Source organism: Eleutherodactylus coqui, chromosome 8 (genome assembly GCF_035609145.1).
Source record: "Eleutherodactylus coqui strain aEleCoq1 chromosome 8, aEleCoq1.hap1, whole genome shotgun sequence".
NCBI lineage: Eukaryota > Metazoa > Chordata > Amphibia > Anura > Eleutherodactylidae > Eleutherodactylus > Eleutherodactylus coqui.
In genome coordinates, this window is record NC_089844.1 from 189746091 (window position 1) to 189770992 (window position 24902).

General features: G+C 48.9%; 1 protein-coding gene across 1 annotated transcript in view; it reads right to left on the reverse strand.

The window, feature by feature from the left end:
- The window catches only part of SLC5A2 (solute carrier family 5 member 2), a 64353-nt gene that overhangs the window by 30136 nt on the left and 9315 nt on the right, over positions 1-24902 (reverse strand). The window contains exons 4-5 of the mRNA XM_066577133.1: positions 20722-20781; positions 1392-1496 (exon numbers count right to left, since the gene is read on the reverse strand). Of these exons, the coding sequence (XP_066433230.1) occupies positions 1392-1496; positions 20722-20781 (165 nt within the window). The remainder of the gene's footprint in view (positions 1-1391; positions 1497-20721; positions 20782-24902) is intronic.

Genomic DNA, 24902 nt, shown 5'->3' on the forward strand with positions numbered 1-24902 from the left:
GGGCCGAAATAAGAAGATCCGGCCGCGACGGAGAGAAGATGAAGCCGCGGCGAAGGGAAGATCCGGAGCGTACGAGAGGTGAGTTAATTCTTATTTTTATGCCTCATGTCCACGGGGCAGGAGGGACCAGCTACGGATTCTCCATGGAGAATCCGTAGCGGGCCTGATTTTCCCCGTGGACATGAGGCCTAAGTCCTCATGTCCACTTGCAAATTAAGATTTTAAATCCATCGCGTTTTTCCTGCACGCGGATCCGCGCCCCATAGGGATGCATTAGACACCCGCAGGTGGTTAAATACCTGCGGATGTCATTTTTCCCTGCAGACGCGGATCCGCGTGCAGGAAAAAATCCAGACCATGCTCCATTTGGTGTGGGTGTCCCACGCGGACGGCTCCCGCAGGCTTCTATTGAAGCCTATGGAAGCCGTCCGAATCCGCGGAAGACGTAAAATCAGAATATACTCACCTGCTGCGGGCCGTGCATGTCTTCCCTTCTTCTCGGCCGGATCTTCTTGTTTCGGCCCGGCAGATGTGCCCGGCGCATGCGCGCGGCACACAGCCGGCGTGCCGAGCACATCCACCGGGCCAAAGAAAGAGGATCCGGCCAGGAAGAAGGGAAGACACGCACGGCCTGCAGCAGGTGAGTTTATTCTATTTTCAGCCCTCATGTCCGCGGGGCAGGAGGGACCCGCTGCGGATTCTCCATGGAGAATCCGTAGCGGGCCTGATTTTCCCCGTGGACATGAGGCCTTAGACAGGAGAGGGATTGGCTAGGTGTGTGTGTGTGTGTGGAAGAAAGAAGAAGAGGTATTATAAAGGGGGGGCAGCTGGATGCGACCTTCAGTCTGAGGAGAAATCCAAGTTGTCCTGCCCTTCCGCTCGTTTGTGTGGAGTTCGTGAGGCTGTCACGGGCATTTTTCAAAAGGGGGTTTGCCGCCTGCCTTCGGCTGGTGGGCATCAGTGGTTGAGTTTATATTTGATGGTGATAGTCTGGGTTCATACGACCAAGACTAATCAGTTTATACAATTTATTGGTGGAATAGTCTGGGTTTGTATGAGCAAGACTATTCAGTTTGATACAATTTATGGAGTTATTTAATTGTTAAACCCGTTTGGAAATAAATGCCACAGCCATTAAATCCCAAGCAGTAGTCTGAGTCGTTATTTCAAGTTAGGGTTAAGAGTTTATTTTATAATGTACGATTTCATGGATTCTATTCACATGTGAGTCGGTCTGTCTCAGAATGCACAGAGCTCACAAGAGCAAATACAACCTTATGATCATGCACATACAGGATACAAGGTCTACTCCACCCCATCGGAGCACATATCGTCCTTGTGGGAGGTTCAGTATATAAGTGGATGCAGCGCCATGTTCGTATAGAACTTACCGAGATTTTCGTGAATATGTACATGGCCAGAGACAACACAGACAGGTACAACTGGATCCTGTCCCCTCCAAAACGCTTTTTCAGATACTCCGGCATCGTCACCACCTGCAGGGATAGAGAGAAGATGCAGAAGAGGCTGGACATGTCCCATGGTGGGGGTCTCATACCATTATTTCAGTTTATCCAGGACTCTCAACCATCATGAAAATTGCTTCCATACATCAACTGAGTGGTAGACAAAAGCCCTGGTGCTTATTAAGCCATCCCAATCCAATCAGAAGGAAGGGGGCATGAACATTAACTTTTTTGTTTTTTTTCTATTTTCGTTTTTTCCTCCCCCAAAAAATTGTAATTCCCTTATTTATCAATCGAGCTAACTGTATGAGGGCTTGTTTTTTGCGGGACGAGTTGTATTTTTTAATGGTGCTATTCAATATATTATATAATGTACTGAAAAACTTTAAAAGAATTTTAAGTATAGAGAATTGAAAAAAAAATCATCCTTCGGTGCGTCTTGTTTTCTTGGCGCTCAAACTGCAACAAAAATGACATGATAACTTCATTCTATGGGTCAGTACTATTACAACAATACCAAACTTATATAGTTTTTTTTTTGCTTTACTGCTCTTTTTTTAACCCCTTAGTGACGAAGCCTGTTTGCGCCTTAGTGACGGAGCCTAATTTTGGAAATCTGACATGCGTCGTTCAACATAGCATAATATGGTTTTGCATATCCAAGTGATTCAGACATTGTTTTTTTTTGCCACATGTTGTACTTCATTTTGATTGTAAAAATAGACCGATATAATTTGTGTATATTTATTAAAAGTACCAATATTGGAAAAAGTTTGAAAAAATTGTCATTTTTTCACATTTTCAACTGTAATATCTCAAATATGTCCAAACATACTGTACAAATTTTTGTTAGGATATATATTTCCATCTGTTTACTTTATTCTGAATGCACATTTGAAAAACTTGTTTTTTTAACCATTTAGATGACGTACAAATTTAACATTACTTTTCAGCATTTTGAGGAACACTTTGTTTTCCTGCACCAAGCCAAGTTTGCAAAGGCTCATGAGTGTCAGAATAATAGATACCCCCCCAAATGATCCCATTTTAAAAACTATACCCCTTAATGTATTCACTGAGGGCTGTCATGAGTATTTTGACCCCACAGTTTTTTTCAGGAATTAATTCAATTTAGAGGAGAAAAAATAAAATTTCATATTTTTGCAAATATGTCATTTTAAAGACACATTTTTTTCCTATAGTGCCCATGAAAATGAGGATTGACACCCCAAAATGGATACCCCTGTTTTTCCTGTGTTCAGAAATATACCCATTGTTGCCCTAATCTTATGTCTGGATGCACAATAGGGCCTAAAACGAAAGGAGTAGTCAGTGTCTTTCAGAACATAAATTTAGCTTGAAGGCGTTTTAGGCCCCATAGCAAATTTGTAGAGATCTTGAGCGGCCAAAACCAAAGAGCACCCGCAACAAATGACCCCGTTTTCAAAACTAGACCCCTTAACGAATGTAATTACGGAGGCTAGTTGGGATGGGTACATGGGGCAATAAAACCGTGTATCCTCCCTCCTCTCATGCTTTTTGGGGGGTATTTCATGACCTCAGTAGCGGGTATGAGGTGTAAAAAGTGGTGCTCTGTGAGTCTCCGTAAGCTTGATGAGGTGCGGTGGTCTCACACAGAAGACGCTCAACAAGCCGCTCCTGGAACTGCATGAAGGCGAGCGTTCCCGGGGCTTCTTGTAAATTACGGATTACAGGTAGCGGTCTGAATAATGCCGGGCTCACACGGCCGGATGTGGAATCCGCTTGCGGAGGCCTGTAGCGGATTCCATCTGTGAGCCCGGCTGTGACCCTGCGTACGACCATGTAATGTACTGCACATAACTTCCTACTCACACAGGCGGTCATGCGCAGTACATTTTTTGTTGTTGTTTGTATTTCCCGCACCATCGCTTAGCGATGACACGGGGACCCGCAGCCCGTACACAACGTAGTTGCATATGGGCAGCGGGTATATCCACGACCATGGAGCACAATGGGCTCTATGTTGTGGATATCCGCGGTAAAATAGAACCTGCTGCGTTCTCTTTTCTGCGAGTGGATTACGCAATTCCAACCCGCTAATGTGAGCGGAATTGTGTAATCCAATGCGATTGATCTGCGTATTACCACGGATCAGACGCATGTGGAATCCGTAGTTCCTATCCGGTCATGTGAGACCGGCCAAAGGTAGATCGCTAACTTTTTATCACGTGACTGGCGACCGCTTAACAAGGTCACTGCTCCAGGCTCTCGGCGACCGCTGGGAGCAGGGGGATTTTAAATTTCCTGGGCTCCCCGCCTCCTGCGTATGTGTCCGGTGTTTTGCCTGCGGTCACATGTGCAGAATCCGGGAAAGTTCACGAAGGAAGATCGCGTCGGGGTGCAAATACGGAGGCCTCCGGTAAAAAGTTCCATCTCCTCTCACCGATCGCATTGGTGAGGGTAGATGAAGCTTGACCTTTTTTTTACTTTTACGCGATCGTCATTATCCATTGGATAACGGCGAACACGTGATCAGGAACCGCTCACCGCGGCCCCCCATGAAATCTCCAGGCTTTCGGCTAAGTTTGCGCATGCGCCTCCCATTTTGGCGACGGGCGCGTGCGCAGGAGCTGGGGTTGGGTCCGAGGATAAATTCGCGGGCCTTAGGTACGTCATTTCATCCTTCCTCATGGATATGATCCGTGGGAGCAGATGAAACGTAAGCTTTCTTAACTTTTTTTTTACTTTTTACAACTTTTTTTTTTACTTTTTACACTTTTTTTTTACTTGAAATGATCACTGTTATCCATAGGATAACAGTGATCATCTCTGCAGTGACATCCCTCTGCTCCTGGCTACACATGGCAGCCAGGAGCAAAGGGATTTTAAATTTCCCTGAGCTCGAGCCCCTCTGTGCACGCGCCTGAAGTTTGACATCGGGCGCGCATGCGCAGACGGGGACTTCAGGTCCCGGAACACCGGGGACATCGGCGGACCTGAGGTGAGTATTTTCACCTCCTCTCATGGATCGGATCCATGAAGGGAGGTGAAACTTGTACTTTTTTTTGAAGTTTTTTGAACTTTTTCGTGATCGCCGCTACTGATCTCCAGTTACATCTCCTGGTTCCCGGCTACCTTCAGGAGCCAGGAACCAGGAGATTTTGAATTTGCCGGGGCTCCTGGCCTTCTGCGCGTGACGTCATACGTCTGGCGCGCATGCGCAGAAGAGTGGCGCCAGGTCCCGGAGGACCCATTCACCGCGGGACATCGCGGACAAGCCGGGTGAGTATTTTCAGCTGCCCTGATGGATCCGATCCATCAGGGCAGCTGAATTTTTTACTTTTTTCACAGTTTTATTTACTTTATTGCGATCGGCACTATCCATTGGATAGCGCTGATTGCAATGCCGGGCGGGACTGCTCGCAGCTCAGGATGACAGCTCCATACTGTCGGCTACCTGCGGGCACCGACAGCATGGAGCTGTCACGTCCTCAGCCAAGTGGGCATTAATCCTAAGAGGATGCATGTTTCTACGTCCTCTAGGATTAAAGCCCACTTACTGAGGACGTAGAATCCCGAGGGGACCGTCACTAAGGGGTTAAGATATTTCATTTTTAAAAATTATCTTCTGTCTCCATCTTCTTTGCACAATAAGAGTTAGATAATTTTGCTGTGCGCTCAAATAGGAGAACAGTAACAATATTCTGGGTACTCACTCTGAAGGGGGAGGTTCACCATGTTGGACGCGATGACGCATACTCAATGTAGAGCGTCATCACGAAGCGACGAAACACCGAGTCATGTTGTAAACATGGTGAGTAGACGTCGCTCTATTTATATCTGCATTGTAAGATCATTTTTATGCTTTACAAGGGCCATTAAGTGACTGAAATGTGTTGCATGTGCCGTTTGACCGCCTGTTTGAGGGACAACATTTGTTCATTTGCGTATTGTGACATTTAGAATAAAGAAGATAAACTACTTCCGGGTGGGATCACACAATTTCAATGAAGAATTACCTCCAGTGATTGACAGGCTGTCCTGGGACTCCAAGGGTGGAGCTTATACCCCAGTATTCCACCACTGGGGAACCTCCCCCTTCAGAGTGGGAGGATTTTTTTGTATGTCTATCAGGTCTATGTAGGTGCTGCCCATATCCATACAGTATTCTGTGCACAATAACTTTTTTATTTTTCCGTCCAGTTGTGTGGGACTCGTTGTTTCCTTTGGTACCATCTTTGAATACATAGGGCTTTTTGATCGCTTTTTATTACATTTTTTCTTGGAGACAGGGTGATCAAAAAAGCGCATTTCTGCCGTTTATTTATTTATTTTTTCGAACGATGTTCACTGTGTGGGATAAATGATGCATTACTTCGATAGATTGGACTTTTAAGGACGCAGCGATACCAAATAGATACTTTTGTTTTATTATTTAGATTATTTTATTATCAATATAGCAAAAGGGTTTTTTTTAAACTTATATTACTTTTTTTTTTAAATAGTTAGTAAAACTTTATTGTTCTTATTTTTACATTTTCTTTTAGTCTTTCTGGGGGACCACAACTAGCGATGCTTTGATCACTCCTGCAATATGATGTAATGCCGTAGCATTACATCATACTACAATCTGACAGGCAGTTTATCAGGCCACCCCTCGGGAATAGCTTGATAAGCATACTGCACGGCTCCCTGTGATCTCATCGTGGGTGGGTATTGGTGGGGGGGAGGGGGTGTATGGGACCTCCGAACATTGAGACGTTTAAAAGGTTAACAGCCCTGATCGGCCGCACGGCTTGTGTAAGAAAGAGCTGACACCCGCGATGTATGGAGAGAGGTCGCAGAGCGATCTCCCTCCATACACGTCCTGCAGCTGCAAGATGTAAAAACACTGTAGGGCGGAATTAAAGGGGTTATCCAGTTGTAAACTATTGATGGCCTATGAGCAGAATAAGTAATCAATAGTAGATTTGTAGGGGCCGGCTGCTCAGGACCCCCACCAATCAGCTGTAAGCCAGGACATTGTAGTAATGCACAGAGCTGATTTCTGCAGGAAGTGGACAGCTCCATTCCCACTGCAGTGACCAGGCTTGGTATTACAGGCACAGTTCCAATTGAAGTGAATGGCCTGCAATTTCTAAACTGGCAATTGCAATAGGAAAGGCGCTGTCTGCTTCCTGCAGAGATCAGTTCAGTGCATACTCATGCACTGAACTGATTTCTGCAGGAAGCAGACAGTGCTGTTCCTATTGCAAAGCCTGGCAGCAGACCCTGCAGATCTACTATCAGTAGTTTACAAGTGGACAACCCTTAGGAGCTTTAGGATCTTTTGCCACAGGAAAAATATTGACCCCCACGGACCTCTTCCTTTTTTCTCTCTTTATTGTTCACTAATAGAGATGAGCGAGCTCCAAAATGCTCGGGTGCTCGTTACTCGAGACGAAATTTTCGCGATGCTCGAGGGTTCGTTTCGAGTAACGAACCCCATTGAAGTCAATGAGCGACTCGAGCATTTTTGTATATCGCCAATGCTCGCTAAGGTTTCCATTTGTGAAAATCTGGGCAATTCAAGAAAGTGATGGGAACGACACAGCAACGGATAGGGCAGGCGAGGGGCTACATGTTGGGCTGCATCTCAAGTTCCCAGGTCCCACTATTAAGCCACAATAGCGGCAAGAGTGGCCCCCCCCCCCCCTCCCAACAATTTTTACTTCAGAAAAACCCTCATTAGCAAGGCATACCTTAGCTAAGCACCACACTACCTCCAACAAAGCACAATCACTGCCTGCATGACACTCCGCTGCCACTTCTCCTGGGTTACATGCTGCCCAACCCCCCCCCCCCCCCGCACGACCCAGTGTCCACAGCGCACACCAAAGTGTCCCTACGCAGCCTTCAGCTGCCCTCATGCCACACCACCCTCATGTCTATTTATAAGCGCGTCTGCCATGAGGAGTAACCGCAGGCACACACTGCAGAGGGTTGGCACGGCCAGGCAGCGACCCTCTTTAAAAGGGGCGGGGCGATAGCCCATAATGCTGTACAGAAGCAATGAGAAATCCAATCCTGTGCCACCTCCATCAGGAGCTGCACATGTGGGCATAGCAATGGGGAACCCATGTGCCACACACTATTCATTCTGTCAAGGTGTCTGCATGCCCCAGTCAGACCGGGGTTTTTTTATAAATAGTCACAGGCAGGTACAACTCCGCAATGACAATTCCATGTGCACCCACAGCATGGGTGGCTCCCTGGAACCCACCGGTGGTACATAAATGTATCCCATTGCAGTGCCCATCACAGCTGAGGTAACGTCAGGTTTAATGCAGGTGGTCTTCGACCCACACTGCATGCCCCAGTCAGACTGGGGTTCTTTAGAAGTGGTCACATGCAGTTACAACTCCGTGTGGACCGACAGCATGGGTGGCTCCCTGGAACCCACTGGCGGTACATAAATAAATCCCATTGCAGTGCCCATCACAGCTGAGGTAACGTCAGGTTTAATGCAGGTGGGCTTCGGCCCACACTGCATGCTCCAGTCAGACTGGGGTTCTTTAGAAGTGGACACATGCAGTTACAACTCCGTGTGGACCGACAGCATGGGTGGCTCCCTGGAACCCACCAGCGGTACATAAATAAATCCCATTGCAGTGCCCTGCTCAGCAGAGCTAACGTCAGGTTTAATGCAGGTGGGCTTCGGCCCACACTGCATGCCCCAGTCACACTGGGGTTCTTTAGAAGTGGACACATGCAGTTACAACTCCGTGTGGACTGACAGCATGGGTGGCTCCCTGGAACCCACCGGCGGTACATAAATAAATCCCATTGCAGTGCCCATCACAGCTGAGGTAACGTCAGGTTTAATGCAGGTGGGCTTCGGCCCACACTGCATGCCCCAGTCAGACTGGGGTTCTTTAGAAGTAGACACATGCAGTTACAACTCCGTGTGGACCGACAGCATGGGTGGGTCCCAGGAAGCCACCGGCGGTACATAAATAAATCCCATTGCAGTGCCCTTCTCAGCAGAGCTAACGTCAGGTTTAATGCAGGTGGGCTTCGGCCCACACTGCATGCCCCAGTCAGACTGGGGTTCTTTAGAAGTGGACACATGCAGTTACAACTCCGTGTGGACCGACAGCATGGGTGGGTCCCAGGAAGCCACCGGCGGTACATAAATATATCCCATTGCAGTGCCCTGCTCAGCAGAGCTAACGTCAGGTTTAATGCAGGTGGGCTTCGGCCCAGACTGCATGCCCCAGTCAGACTGGGGTTCTTTAGAAGTGGACACATACAGTTACAACTCCGTGTGGACAGACAGCATGGGTGGGTCCCAGGAAGCCACCGGCGGTACATAAATATATCCCATTGCATTGCCCATCACAGCTGAGGTAACGTCCGATTAAATGCAGGTGGGCTTCGGCCCACACTGCATGCCCCAGTCAGACTGGAGTTCTTTAGAAGTGGACACATGCAGTTACAACTCCGTGTGGACCGACAGCATGGGTGGCTCCCTGGAACCCACCGGCGGTACATAAATAAATCCCATTGCAGTGCCCTGCTCAGCAGAGCTAACGTCAGGTTTAATGCACGTGGGCTTCGGCCCACACTGTATGCCCAAGTCAGACTGGGGTTCTTTAGAAGTGGACACATGCAGTTACAACTCCGTGCGGACCGACAGCATGGGTGGGTCCCAGGAAGCCACCGGCGGTACATAAATATATCCCATTGCATTGCCCATCACAGCTGAGGTAACGTCCGATTAAATGCAGGTGGTCTTCGGCCCACACTGCATGCCCCAGTCAGACTGGGGTTCTTTAGAAGTGGACACATGCAGTTACAACTCCGTGTGGACCGACAGCATTGGTGGCTCCCTGGAACCCACCGGCGGTACAAAAATATATCCCATTGCAGTGCCCAGCACAGCTGAGCTAACGTCAGGTTTAATGCAGGTGGGCTAAAAATTACTAGGATTACAATGTAGGCGAGGGCCCCAAAAAATTGGTGTACCAACAGTACAAATGTACTTCAGAAAAATTGCCCATGCCCAACCAAGAGGGCAGGTGAAACCCATTAATCGCTTTGGTTAATGTGGCTTAATTTGTAACTAGGCCTGTAGGCGGCCCAGTTAAAATAAAAATTGGTTCAGGTGAAAGTTTCAACGCTTTATTGAATTGGGAATTGAAACGTATAAACATTGTTTACAAAAGTTATGTGACTGAGCCTTGTGGGCCTCAGAAAAATTGCCCGTTCGGCGTGATTACGTGAGGTTTCAGGAGGAGGAGCAGGAGGATGAGGATGAATATAATACGCAGATTGATGAAGCTAAAAGGTCCACGTTTTTTATGGTGATAGAGAACGATGCTTCCATCCGCGGGTGCAGCCTACGTATTGTTTAGGTATCGCTGCTGTCCGCTGGTGGAGAACAGAAGTCTGGGGAAATCCAGGCTTTGTTCATCTTTATGATTGTAAGCCTGTCGGGACTGTCGGTTGACAGGCGGGTACGCTTATCCGTGATGATTCCCCCAGCCGCACTAAACACCCTCTCTGACAAGACGTTAGCCGCAGGACAAGCAAGCACCTCCAGGGCATACAGCGCGAGTTCAGGCCACGTGTCCAGCTTCGACACCCAGTAGTTGTAGGGGGCAGAGGCGTCACGGAGGACGGTCGTGCGATCGGCTACGTACTCCCTCACCATCCTTTTACAGTGCTCCCGCCGACTCAGCCTTGACTGGGGAGCGGTGACACAGTCTTGCTGGGGAGCCATAAAGCTGTCAAAGGCCTTGGACAGTGTTCCCCTGCCTGTGCTGTACATGCTGCCTGATCTCCACGCCTCCCCTGCTACCTGGCCCTCGGAACTGCGCCTTCTGCCACTAGCGCTGTCGGATGGGAATTTTACCATCAGTTTGTCCGCCAGGGTCCTGTGGTATAGCATCACTCTCGAACCCCTTTCCTCTTCGGGTATGAGAGTGGAAAGGTTCTCCTTATACTGTGGGTCGAGCAGTGTGTACACCCAGTAATCCGTAGTGGCCAGAATGCGTGTAATGCGAGGGTCACGAGAAAGGCATCCTAACATGAAGTAAGCCATGTGTGCCAGGGTACTTGTACGCAACACATGGCTGTCCTCACTCGGAAGATCACTTTCAGGATCCTCCTCCTCCTCCTCAGGCCATACACGCTGAAAGGATGACAGGCAAGCAGCATGGGTACCCTCAGCAGTGGGCCAAGCTGTCTTTTCCCCCTCCTTCTCATGCTCCTCCCCCTCCTCCTCAACGCGCTGAGATATAGACAGGAGGGTGCTCTGACTATCCAGCGACATACTGTCTTCCCCCGCCTCCGTTTCCGAGCGCAAAGCGTCTGCCTTTATGCTTTGCAGGGAACTTCTCAAGAGGCATAGAAGAGGAATGGTGATGCTAATGATTGCAGCATGCCGCTCAACATCTGGGTAGACTCCACAAAGTTTCCAAGGACCTGGCAGATGTCTGCCAACCAGGCCCACTCTTCTGTAAAGAATTGAGGAGGCTGACTCCCACTACGCCGCCCATGTTGGAGTTGGTATTCCACTATAGCTCTACGCTGCTCATAGAGCCTGGCCAACATGTGGAGCGTAGAGTTCCACCGTGTGGGCACGTCGCACAGCAGTTGGTGCACTGGCAGATTAAACCGATGTTGCAGGGTGCGCAGGGTGTTGGACTTGCGGAAATGTGCGCTGCGCCAGCGCACCTTTCCGAGCAGGTCTGACAAGCGTGGGTAGCTTTTCAGAAAGCGCTGAACCACCAAATTAAAGACGTGGGCCAGGCATTGCACGTGCGTGAGGCTGCCGAGCTGCAGAGCTGCCACCAGGTTACGGCCGTTGTCACACACGACCATGCCCGGTTGAAGGCTCAGCGGCGAAAGCCAGCGGTCGGTCTGCTCTGTCAGACCCTGCAGCAGTTCGTGGGCCATGTGCCTCTTCTCTCCTAAGCTGAGTAGTTTCAGCACGGCCTGCTGACGCTTGGCCACCGCTGTGCTGCCACGCCGCGCGACACCGACTGCTGGCGACGTGCTGCTGCTGACACATCTTGATTGAGAGACAGAGGTTGAGGAGGAGGAGGAGGAGGAGGGTGGTTTAGTGGAGGAAGCATACACCGCCGCAGATACCAGCACCGAGCTGGGGCCCGCAATTCTGGGGGTGGGTAGGACGTGAGCGGTCCCAGGCTCTGACTCGGTCCCAGCCTCCACTAAATTCACCCAATGTGCCGTCAGGGAGATATAGTGGCCCTGCCCGCCTGTGCTTGTCCACGTGTCCGTTGTTAAGTGGACCTTGGCAGTAACCACGTTGGTGAGGGCGCGTACAATGTTGAGGGAGACGTGGTCGTGCAGGGCTGAGACGGCACATCGGGAAAAGTAGTGGCGACTGGGAACCGAATAGCGCGGGGCCGCCGCCGCCATCATGTTTTTGAAAGCCTCCGTTTCCACAAGCCTATACGGCAGCATCTCCAGGCTGATCAATTTGGCTATGTGCACGTTTAACGCTTGAGCGTGCGGGTGCGTGGCAGCGTACTTGCGCTTGCTCTGAAACACTTGCGCTAGCGACGGCTGGACGGTGCGCTGAGAGACATTGGTGGATGGGGCCAAGGACAACGGAGGTGAGGGTGTGGGTGCAGGCCGGGAGACGGTCGTGTCTGTGTCCTGAGAGGGGGGTTGGATCTCAGTGGCAGGTTGGGGCACAGGGGAAGAGGCAGTGGTGCAAACCGGAGGCGGTAAACGGCCTTCGTCCCACCTTGTTGGGTGCTTGGCCATCATATGCCTGCGCATGCTGGTGGTGGTGAGGCTGGTGGTGGTGGCTCCCCGGCTGATCTTGGCGCGATAAAGGTTGCACACCAATGTTCGTCGGTCGTCTGCACTCTCAGTGAAAAACTGCCAGACCTTGGAGCACCTCGGCCTCTGCAGGGTGGCATGGCGCGAGGGGGCGCTTTGGGAAACAGTTGGTGCATTATTCGGTCTGGCCCTGCCTCTACCCCTGGCCACCGCACTGCCTCTTCCAACCTGCCCTGCTGCTGCACTTGCCTCCCCCTCTGAAGACCTGTCCTCAGTAGGCTTAGCAAACCAGGTGGGGTCAGTCACCTCATCGTCCTGCTGCTCTTCCTCCGAATCCTCTGTGCGCTCCTCCCTCGGACTTACTGCAATTACTACTACCTGAGTGATAGACAACTGTGTCTCATCGTTGTTGTCCTCCTCACCCACTGAAAGCTCTTGAGACAGTTGCCGGAAGTCCCCAGCCTCCGACAAACTCCTCCAGTGTGATAGGAACCATTGCTGCCCATTCTGGGCAGGGGCCCGAGGACAGTTTCTGGGAGTCTGCCTGCTCCTCAGAATGTGTCATTGTAATGGAGTGAGGAGGCTGGGAGGAAGGAGGAACAGCAGCCAGAGGATTCAGAGTTGCAGCAGTGGACGGCGTAGAACTCTGGGTGGTCGATAGATTGCTGGATGCACTTTCTGCCATCCACGACAGGACCTGCTCACACTGCTCATTTTCTAATAAAGGTCTACCTCGTGGACCCATTAATTGTGAGATTAATCTGGGGACGCCAGAAACGTGCCTCTCTCCTAATCCCGCAGCAGTCGGCTGTGATACACCTGGATCAGGAGCTTGGCCTGTGCCCACAGCCTGACTTGGGCCTCCGCGTCCTCGCCCGCATCCATGTCCTCTAGGCCTACCCCTACCCCTACCCCTCAGCATGTTGTATTACCAGTAGTGCAGAAACAGAACGCTGTAATTAAATGTGCCGCTTATTGGCCTGTGGTTGGAGGCTGACTTCGCTTACGGAACGCACAGCAGAGCCAGGAAAGAATTTTGCGCAAGCCTGTAGTGAGACGTAGGTGCGTATGACTGAGCTAGTGGAATTCCCAGCGCAGAAGCAGTCAAGTGTCCAAAGGCCACTAGTAGGCCTTAAGTATTTTGCTTCTATTTTTTTAAAGGCTGAGCTGAGACAGCAGACAGATACTGTAGGCAGCGTATATATGTATACTGTTTCCCTCTGGACGGGATGACGGCGGTGATGTAACGGGCAACGCAGAGCCAGGAAAGAATTTTGCGCAAGCCTGCTGTAACACTTAGCTGCGTATTAATTAGGACTACTACCCCCAGCAGAGACGCAGTACACTCAAGACGGTCACAGGCAGCCCAAAGATAGTATTCTTCCCAAATTTGTTTGAAAAAGCCCACTGCCTATATAGACAGTATATCTATTTCACCTTTCCCACTGTCCCTGCCTCACCACTACTGGCCCTATACTATGTAAAATTACTGCAGACTGTTTCCCTCTGGATGGGATGACGGCGGTGATGTAACGGGCAACGCAGAGCCAGGAAAGAATTTTGCGCAAGCCTGCTGTAACACTTAGCTGCGTATTAATTAGGACTACTACCCACAGCAGAGACGCAGTACACTCAAGACAGTCACAGGCAGCCCAAAGATAGTATTTTTCCCAAATCTGTTTGAAAAAGCCCACTGCCTATATACACAGTATATCTATTTCACCTTTCCCACTGTCCCTGCCTCACCACTACTGGCCCTATACTATGTAAAATTACTGCAGACTGTTTCCCTCTGGATGGGATGACGGCGGTGATGTAACGGGCAACGCAGAGCCAGGAAAGAATTTTGCGCAAGCCTGCTGTAACACTTAGCTGCGTATTAATTAGGACTACTACCCGCAGCAGAGACGCAGTACACTCAAGACAGTCACAGGCAGCCCAAAGATAGTATTTTTCCCAAATCTGTTTGAAAAAGCCCACTGCCTATATACACAGTATATCTCTTTCACCTTTCCCACTGTCCCTGCCTCACCACTACTGGCCCTATACTATGTCACACACCTGTTCCGGAAGTGACGTCAGACGCCAGTAGCAGCGCGCCGAGGCAGAGGCACGAGCGGGGGGTCTGAGGGAGACAACGGACCAGCCGATACCGGCGCCCCAAGGTGACAGGAGCCGGCAGGAGGAGTGCAGAAGCGGAGCGGAGCGGAGCAGCAGCGGGTCTCGGAGCAGCAGCAGGAGGGCAGAGTGACAGGTGGAGTGAGCGGCCGCCGGAGCAGAAGCAGGTGCAGGTGCGGGGGCAGCAATCAGAGACCGGCAGTAGCGGAGGGGACCAGAACGAAGCAACTGAGACAGGAGGGCAGAGTGTGCTGATAAGTATCTACCTCTACCTCTGTGTGTGTTTGTGAGCTGTGTGTCTTCTGTGTATCTGGTTAGTTGTGTCTTCTGTGTGTGTGTGTGTCTGGGGGTCTAAGTGTTTGTGAGAGGGGAAAAAAAAAAAAAAAAAAAAAAAAAAAAATTTTTGTGAGCGCGTGTCAGCGGGTAAGCGTTTGCGCGAGAGCGGCAGCGAGTGAGCGGTTGCAGCAGAGTGTGAGCAGTTGAGTGGTCGCAGCAGCGGGTGAGTGGTCGCAGTAGCGGGTGCAGCGGGTGAGGGGTTGCAGCAGCGGGTGAGGGGTTGCAGCAGCGGGTGAGGGGTTGCAGCAGCGGGTCAGCGGTTGCGGCAGCGGGTCAGCGGTTGCGGCAGCGGGTCAGCGGTTGCGGCAGCGGGTCAGCGGTTGCGGCAGCGGTTGCAGCAGCGGGTGAGCGGTTGCAGCAGGGTGTGAGAGGTTGCAGCAGGGTGTGAGAGGTTGCAGCAGGGTGTGAGAGGTTGCAGCAGGGTGTGAGAGGTTGCAGCAGGGTGTGAGAGGTTGCGGCAGCGGGTCAGCGGTTGCGGCAGCGGGTCAGCGGTTGCAGCAGCGGGTCAGCGGTTGCAGCAGCGGGTCAGCGGTTGCAGCAGCGGGTCAGCGGTTGCAGCAGCGGGTCAGCGGTTGCAGCAGCGGGTCAGCGGTTGAGCGGTTGCAGCAGCGCGTGAGCGGAGTGTGAACAAGTCTATCTTCACTACTTCCACAAGTAAATTGTAGATCCCCATTAGGATGAGCTCCATGCCTGGCAATGTCATCCAGTGTGCTACTTGTGCAATGTATGCGGTCCTTGATCAGCCGATCGAGGGTGCATACTGTTGCGCAAGATGCGTGCACGTCGAACATTTAGAAGCCCAAATTCTGGATCTAAATGGGCAACTGGCAACACTGAGAGCCATTGACATCATGGAAAGGAGTTTGGTGCTCACTGAGCAGACACTCGCTGGGGTAGAGGTGGGGGCGGATGGTAGTACGGAAGTGCAGGGGGAGCAGGCAGTCAGCTGGGTGACAGAAAGAAGGAGGGATAGAGGGAAGAGAACCAGGGAGGCTAGTCCTGAACTGGCACAACCCAACAAGTTTGCACGATTGGCAGATGAGGGGGATGCCATTACAGAGCCAGCACCGCTGCAGCACGACACGCCCTCTGAACGCCAGGGGGATGACTGCTCCAGTGAGACGGGGACGGGGAGCGCAGGGCAGGCTAGACAGGTTCTAGTGGTGGGGGACTCAATTATTAGGGGGACAGAGAGGGCAATCTGCCATAAAGACCGGGATCGTCGAACGGTGTGTTGTCTTCCTGGCGCTCGAATTCGACACATCGCGGATCGGATTGACAGATTACTGGGAGGGGCTGGTGAGGATCCAGCAGTCATGGTGCACGTTGGCACCAATGAACAAGTTAGAGGTCAATGGAGGGCCCTCAAAAATGATTTCAGGGACTTAGGGTCCAAGCTCAGGGCAAGGACCTCCAGGGTAGTTTTCTCGGAAATACTACCTGTACCTAAAGCCACACTAGAAAGGCAGCAGGATCTTAGGGAGGTAAACAAGTGGCTCCGGAGTTGGTGTAAGAAGGAGGGATTTGGGTTCCTGGAGAACTGGGCTGACTTTGCGGTCGGCTACAGGCTCTACCGTAGGGACGGGCTGCATCTAAATGGGGAGGGTGCAGCTGTGCTGGGGGAAAAGATGGCTAGAAGGCTGGAGGAGTGTTTAAACTAGGGACTGGGGGGGAGGGCAAAATGAGAAATAGTGGGGTAGCCAGTGTAATTAGCGATCTGGGTCCAAGCAAAGGGAATGGGGGACGAGCAGGGGGTGGGGTTAGTACAGTTAGAACTGATAGATCAGCCATAAGTACGAATAGCAACAAAACAAATTTAAAAAACAAAAAAAATGATATAAATTGTATGACCACGAATGCACGAAGTATGATCGGTAAAGTGGGCGAGCTTGAAGCAAGAATGACTGATGAAAGTTATGACATAGTCGGAATTACTGAAACATGGCTTGATGATAAGTGCGATTGGGCGGTGAATTTGCAGGGGTACAATCTCTTCAGAAGAGACCGAAGGAACCAGAAAGGGGGAGGGGTATGTCTGTACGTTAAATCGAACTTGAAGCCGAGGCTACGGGAGGATATAGGGGTAGGAGACGAACAGGTGGAATCTCTGTGGGTTGAAATACAGGGAGGAAAAAATAACAAAATCCTGATAGGGGTCTTCTATCGACCACCAAAAGCAACAGAAGAAACTGAAGACCTACTACTAAGGCAGATAGAAGAGGTGTCAAAACGAAACGAAGTAATTATCATGGGGGACTTTAATTACCCAGATATAACATGGGAGAACGAAACCTGCAAATCTCACAGGGGTGATAAGTTCTTGAGAGTAATTAAAGACAATTACCTGAACCAACTTGTGCAGGAACCAACAAGAGGGAGGGCCATTTTGGACCTAGTGCTAACTAACAAACCGGACCGAATAAAGGGGGTACAGGTTGAGGGGCACTTGGGGAACAGCGACCACAATATAATCAACTTCCAACTGTCAATCAATAGGAAGCCTTATCAGGGAGAGACAAAGAAACTAAATTTTAGTAAAGCAAAATTTGATGAGCTTAGAACTACTATCGGTAACATTAATTGGGACAACATCCTCAAAAATATCAGTACGGAGGAAAAATGGGAAAAGTTCAAAAGGATCCTAATCACCTCATGTGAGCAGTTCATTCCCTTTAAAAATAAAAGAAACTCAACTAAAAGGAAACCAATGTGGCTCGACAAGACTGTACGAGGGGCAATAAACGAAAAGAAGAAAGCGTTCAAACTACTAAAGCAAGAAGGCAGCGAAGAAGCGCTAAAATCATACAGGGAAAAAAACAAAATATGCAAAGATACGATCAAAACTGCCAAGGAGGAAGCAGAAAGACGGATCGCAAAAGAGAGCAGAAACAACCCAAAGCTATTTTTCAACTACATAAACAGCAAAAGGATTTGCAGGGAGAGCGCTGGCCCTTTAAAAAACAATGCAGGAGAAATCATTGATGATGACGAAGGGAAAGCAAATCTACTAAACAGCTTCTTCTCAAGTGTGTTCACCAAAGAAAAGGAAATGCCACACGAGATGCAGGGGAATAAAACGAACCCCTTACAAAATATCTCATACCTAACGCAGGAGGAGGTGCGGAAGCGTCTAAAGAAAACTAAAATTGATAAATCACCGGGCCCAGATGGATTACACCCAAGGATACTAAAGGAACTAAGTGACGAGATAGCTAGGCCGCTATACCTAATATTTCTAGACACTATCAAGACCGGAGTAGTACCATTGGACTGGCGCATTGCCAATGTGGTTCCAATTTACAAAAAAGGGAGCAAAAGTGAGCCTGGTAACTACAGGCCAGTAAGTCTCACTTCAGTAACGGGAAAAATTTTCGAGGGGATTCTGAGAGACGCCATCGATGAGTACCTCAAGGAGATTAAGGGAATAACTCCTCACCAGCATGGATTCATGAAGGGTCGCTCATGTCAGACAAATCTGATCAGTTTCTACAATGAAGTAAGCTCTAAGCTGGACCTGGGAGAGTCTATTGATCTCGTATATCTGGACTTCTCTAAAGCCTTTGACACCGTGCCACATAATAGGCTAATATACAAAATGAGGCAGCTCGGACTGGGCGAAAACGTGTGTAAGTGGGTAAAAAATTGGCTCAACGATAGAAAGCAGAGGGTGGTAATAAATGGTTCGTACTCTGATTGGACCACAGTCGCTAGCGGGGTGCCACAGGGTTCAGTATTAGGCCCCACTCTGTTCAACATATTTATTAATGACCTGATAGAGGGGCTGCACAGCAAAATATCAATATTTGCAGATGACACAAAATTATACAATATAATTAATGCAACGGAGGACAATGTGCGGCTACAAACGGACCTGGATAAGATGGGGGCTTGGGCAGAAAAATGGCAAATGAAGTTCAATGTTGAAAAATGTAAGACTATGCACATGGGCAAGAGGAACGGATGTCACAAATATTCACTTAATGGGGTACCGCTGGGGAAAAGTGATATGGAAAAGGATCTAGGGGTATTAGTGGATAATAGACTAAACTGGAGTAACCAATGCCAGTCAGCTGCTGCAAAGGCAAATAAAGTCTTGGGGTGCATTAAAAGAGGTATAGGGGCGAAGGACGAGAACATCATCCTTCCATTATATAAGGCACTTGTCAGGCCTCACATGGAATACTGCGTACAATTCTGGACACCGGTGCTCAGGAAAGATGTCACAGTGCTTGAAGGGGTTCAAAGAAGGGCAACTAAACTAATACATGGAATGACGGGACTGGAATACCCACAGAGGCTATCCAAATTGGGACTATTTACTCTAGAAAAAAGAAGGTTAAGAGGCGACCAAATAACCATGTATAAGTACATGAGGGGACAACACATGGATCTCTCCCGCGATCTGTTTACACCCAGGACCACGACGGTAACAAGAGGACATCCGCTACGATTAGAGGAAAGTAGGTTTCATCACCAACACAGAAAGGGGTTCTTTACTGTAAGAGCAGTTAGACTGTGGAACTCTCTACCGGAGAAAGTGGTGATGGCAAAATCGATAGAGGAGTTTAAAAGGGGACTTGATGTCTTTCTGGAGAAGAAGTATATTACAGGATATAAATATTAGGTTAAGGGTCAATCCTGGTATACAGGCAGGTAGGAACTATTAGGGGTTGATCCAGGGAACAGTCTGATTGCCATTAGGGAGTCGGGAAGGAATTTTTCCCCCAAAAGGGCTAATTGGCTTCTGGCCCTGGGGTTTTTTGCCTTCCTCTGGATCAACACAGTAGGATAGACAGGCTGGACTAGATGGACAATGTCTTCATTCGGCCTTACATACTATGTTACTATGTTACTATGTAAAATTACTGCAGACTGTTTCCCTTTGGACGGGATGACGGCGGTGATGTAACGGGCAATGCAGAGCCAGGAAAGAATTTTGCGCAAGCCTGCTGTAACACTTAGCTGCGTATTAATTAGGACTACTACCCCCAGCAGAGACGCAGTACACTCAAGACGGTCACAGGCAGTCCAAAGATAGTATTTTTCCCAAATTTGTTTGAAAAAGCCCACTGCCTATATAGACAGTATATCTCTTTCACCTTTCCCACTGTCCCTGCCTCACCACTACTGGCCCTATACTATGTAAAATTACTGCAGACTGAGGACGCAATGCTCTGCACGCCCGATATACAAAAAAAAAAAGTGCAACACTGCTCACAGCAGCCTTAACAGTACTGCACACGGGCAGATGTGGCCCTAAGAAGGACCGTTGTGGTTCTTGAAGACGCTAACACTGTCCCTATAGCATCAGCAGCATCAGCAGCACTGTCCCTCATCTCTCTTAGCGTGTGTCTGTGGCGAGCCGCGGGCGGGGATGATTTAAATACTCGGGGGTCACTTGATCTCGCCAGCCACTCATTGCAGGGGGGTGGGATAGGGCTGGAACGTCACAGGAGGAAGTTGTAATGCCTTCCCTGTCTTTCTATTGGCCAGAAAAGGGCGCAAATTTCTCAGGGAAGGAAATCTAATGGAGTCGAGTGTCGCGTGGTGCTCGCCTCGAGTAACGAGCCTAAAATAACTTCTTCAAGCCTAAAATAACTCCTAACGCTCTCCCTATAGCAGCAGCATCAGCAGCACTGTCCTTGATCTCTGTCAGAATGCATCTGTGGCGAGCCGCGGGCGGGGAAGATTTAAATACTCGGGTGACACCTGATCTCCCCAGCCACTCACTGCAGGGGGGTGGTATAGGGCTGGAACATCACAGGAGGAAGTTGTAATGCCTTCCCTGTCTTTCTATTGGCCAGAAAAGCGCGCTAATGTCTCAGAGATGAAAGTGAAATTAACTCGAATATCGCGTGGTACTCGTCTCGAGTAACGAGCATCTCGAACACGCTAATACTCGAACGAGCATCAAGCTCGGACGAGTACGTTCGCTCATCTCTATTCACTAATCAATAACTGGAAAACTCCACACCTGTATCTTGAAGAGTCGGTCCCTGGTTGGACCTTCTGGTATTCTCACCTCAGCTGTCAGGTAAACAGGAACAAAAATCCATCCCATAAGTAAAACCACAAAGAGAGCCTGGAAGGAGGAAAAGAAAATGTGAGCCGCTGATTCCTGGATCAAGGAGAACTGCTCAAGGAGATGAGCACAGGAACTACTTTTTACCTGTTTCTCTTTTTGGCACTTATAAGAATATGGCCTGTGTAAATGCCCTTTTAGACAGGATGAATGTCGGGCAAACGATGCCCGACACTCGTCTTCGCACATACTACGGTAGCTCCCCGTACATACTAGGTAGTATCATTAGCTCATAGTGGGGAGGCTGCAGGAAATTTCTCTCCTCGCGCCCCATCCCCCATAACATAGCGGCCATTTGTAGTGGCCCAGCGGGTCCTACAGAACACTCATGGTACACTTGTCCTGTCTCACCTGTCTGGATGCTGTCCCTTTTAATTCCCAGTCATTGTTATTTGTTTAAAAAGTCTAACTTTGGCTTGAAGGAATGCTGCCTTTCAATAGGTGGCACTGTGGAGGATTTATTCCATCTCTCTTATTTGCATACTACCCAGAGGAGCGTGCATGGCTATTTAAGTCTCCTCACGTACTGTCTAGGTGCTCTCCCTAAGGCTGCCTTCAAAGCACTGAATCGGATCCATCTGTGAGAATTTTCTCAGCGGGACCAAAAGATAGTGTTTCTGACTACCATCCCAGGTCTCACACTAGGAAAGCCAAACTGTCACTGCAGACTGATGAAAAGTAATAGCCCTGAAACAGCTGTATGGCGTCTGGCCTTGCTTCTAATTCCCAGTCATTGTTACAAGGCTTGTTTAAAAAGTCTGACTTTGGCTTTGAAGGAATGCTGCCTTCCAATAGGTGGCACTGTGGAGGATTTATTCCATCTCCCTTATTTGCACATTATCCAGAGGAGCGTGCGTCGCCATTTAAGTCTCCTCACGTACTGTCTACGTGCTCTCCCTAAGGCCGCCTTCAGAGCACTGAATCGGATCCATCTGTGAGAATTTTCGTAGCGGGACCAAACCCGAGCGTCTGCAGACAGCAGCGCCGCCTCTTTCATGTGTCGGCTGCGGGGCAGCGGGCGCATGCGCAGAGCGGAGCCGGCGGCCGGTGAATGACGTTTCTCCGCGGGGCCTGCGAGCCCCGCACAGAAATACAGCATCCTGCGATTTATTTGACGCGTGAGATTTCGCACGGCAAAATCGCGGCCGTCTGCATAGGATTGCGTTTGTTAACGCAATGCTATGGCAGCTTCCAGGGACGGAAATTCTGCGGGAAATCCCGCCCCGGAATTTCCGCCCGTCTGCAGATGGTCTAAGGAGAAAAGATAGTGTTTCTAACACTCATCCCAGGCCTCTTACTAACAAAGCCAGACCCCCTACTGTACACTGGTGAAGGGTAATAACCCTGAAACAGCTGTACGTACAGGGTGCAGCGCGGTAATTTGCTAATTTGGGAGTGAAATAAAAAAATAATGAACTTGTAAAAACTTTATTTTATATTTTATTTACATTGAACAGTAGTGGAATTTACAAATTATTTGGTTTTAAATATTGTATCTGGCAAATGTTGACCTTCGCTATCCACACACTGCTGCATACGTTTTCTGAAGTTCTCATGCACTCTTTCAAGCATGTCGACTGGTATTCTGGCAATCTCAGCGTCAATATTGTTCCTTAGGTCTTCCAGGGTGTTTGGACGGTTGCAATACACCTTAGACTTCAGGTAACCCCAAAGGAAAAAATCGTATGGGGTTAAGTCTGGTGAGCGTGCCGGCCAGTTAAGATCACCCCTCAGAGAGATAAGCCGTTCAGGAAACGTTTGCCTCAAAAAATTTGTGGTAACTCTCGCTGTGTGTGCAGTGGCACCATCTTGTTGAAACCATGTATCCTCTAATTGCATTGCCTCGAGTGCTGGCTGGAAAAAATCCTGCAGCATAGTTAAGTAACATTCGGAATGCACAGTTGCCGGAAAAAAGTAAGGGCCAATGATGCCTACTCGTGATAAGGCGCACCACACAGTGACGCGGTCCGAATGCAGAGGTCTCTGGTGAACTTCTCTGGGGTTTGTATCGCTCCAGTACCGCATGTTTGGTTTGTTTACACACCCACTGAGGTGAAAATGTGCCTCATCAGAAAAGAACACAATTGCGTCACGAGGTATGGTTGCAAGCATGTCTTCACAAGATGTTCGTCGTGTAACATAATCCCGTGCTGACAATTGTTGGACCACGCACATTTTATACGGGTGAAAATTCAGTTCACTATGAAGAATCCGGTGGAGAAAACGTCTTGAAATTCCACTACTGTTCAATGTAAATAAAATATAAAATAACGTTTTTACAAGTTCATTATTTTTTTATTTCACTCCCAAATTAGCAAATTACCGCGCTCCACCCTGTACATGGAGTCTGGCTTTGCTTTTAATTCCCAGTCATTGTTACAAGGCTTGTTTAAAAAGTCTGACTTTGGCTTGAATGAATGCTGCCTTTCAGTAGGTGGCACTGTGGAGGATTTATTCCATCTCCCTTATTTGCAAACCACTCGGAGTAGCATGCATGGCCACTTGAGTTTTCCCACGCACCATCTAGGTGCTCTCCCTAAGAATCCTAGGGCTCTCACATTGGCAAAGGCAGACCCCCTACCGTATACTGATGAAGGGCAATAACCCTGAAACAGTTGTATGTACATGGCGTCTGGCCTTGCTTTTAATTCCCAGTCATTGTTATAAGGCTTGTTTAAAATGTCTGCCTTTCAATCTGTGGCACTATGGCAGATTTATTCCGTCTCTCTTATTTGCATATTACCCAGAGGAGCATGCATGACCATTTGAGTCTCCTCATGCACTGTCTAGGTGCTCTCCCTAAGGAGAAAAGATAGTGTTTCTGACCACCATCCGAGGTCTCTCACTAGCAAAGAAAAAAGGTCACTGTAGACTGAGGAAAAGCAATAACCCTGAAACAGCTGTATGTACATGGAGTCTGGCCTTGCTTTTAATTCCCAGTCATTGTTACAAGGCTTGTTTAAAAAGTCTGACTTTGGCTTGAAGGAATGCTGCCTTTCAATAGGTGGCACTGTGGAGGATTTATTCTATTTCTCTTATTTGCACATTATCCAGAGGAACGTGCATGGCCATTTGAGTCTCCTCATGCACTGTCTAGGTGCTCTCCCTAAGGAGAAAAGATAGTGTTTCTGACCACCATCCCAGGTCTCTCACTAGCAAAGCCAGACTCCCTACTTTACACGGATGAAGAGCAATAAACCTGAAACAGCTGTATGTATTTGGAGTCTGGCTTTGCTTTTAATTCCCAGTCATTGTTACAAGGCTTGTTTAAAAAGTCTGACTTTGGCTTGAAGGAATGCTGCCTTTCAATAGGTGGCACTGTGGAGGATTTATTCTATTTCTCTTATTTGCACATTATCCAGAGGAACGTGCATGGCCATTTGAGTCTCCTCATGCACTGTCTAGGTGCTCTCCCTAAGGAGAAAAGATAGTGTTTCTAACACTTATCCCAGGTCTCTCACTAGCAAAGCCAGACTCCCTACTTTACACGGATGAAGAGCAATAAACCTGAAACAGCTGTATGTATTTGGAGTCTGGCTTTGCTTTTAATTCCCAGTCATTTTTACAAGGCTTGTTTAAAAAGTCTGACTTTGGCTTGAAGTCATGCTGCCTTTCAATAGGTGGCACTATGGAGGATTTATTCCCTCTCCCTTATTTGCCCAGAGTAGCATGCATCGTCTAGATGCTCTCCCTAAGGAGAAAAGATAGTGTTTCTGACCACCATCCAGGGTCTCTCACTAGCAAAGCCAAACTGTCACTGTGGACTGATGAAAAGCAATAACCCTGAAACAGGTGTATGGCGGCTGGCTTTGCTTTTAATTCCCAGAGTAGCATGCACTGTCTAGGTGCTCTCGCTAAGGAGAAAAGATAGTGTTTCTTGACACTCATCCCAGGCCTCTTACTAAGAAAGCCAGACCCCCTACTGTACACTGGTGAAGGGTAATAACCCTGAAACAGCTGAATGTACATGGAGTCTGGCTTTGCTTTTAATTCCCAGTCATTGTTACAAGGATTGTTTTAAAAGTCTGACTTTGTCTTGAAGGCATGTTACCTTTCAATAGTTGGAGGATTTATTCCATCTCCCTTATTTCCGTTATTTCTGTGACATATCTGGAGTGTAC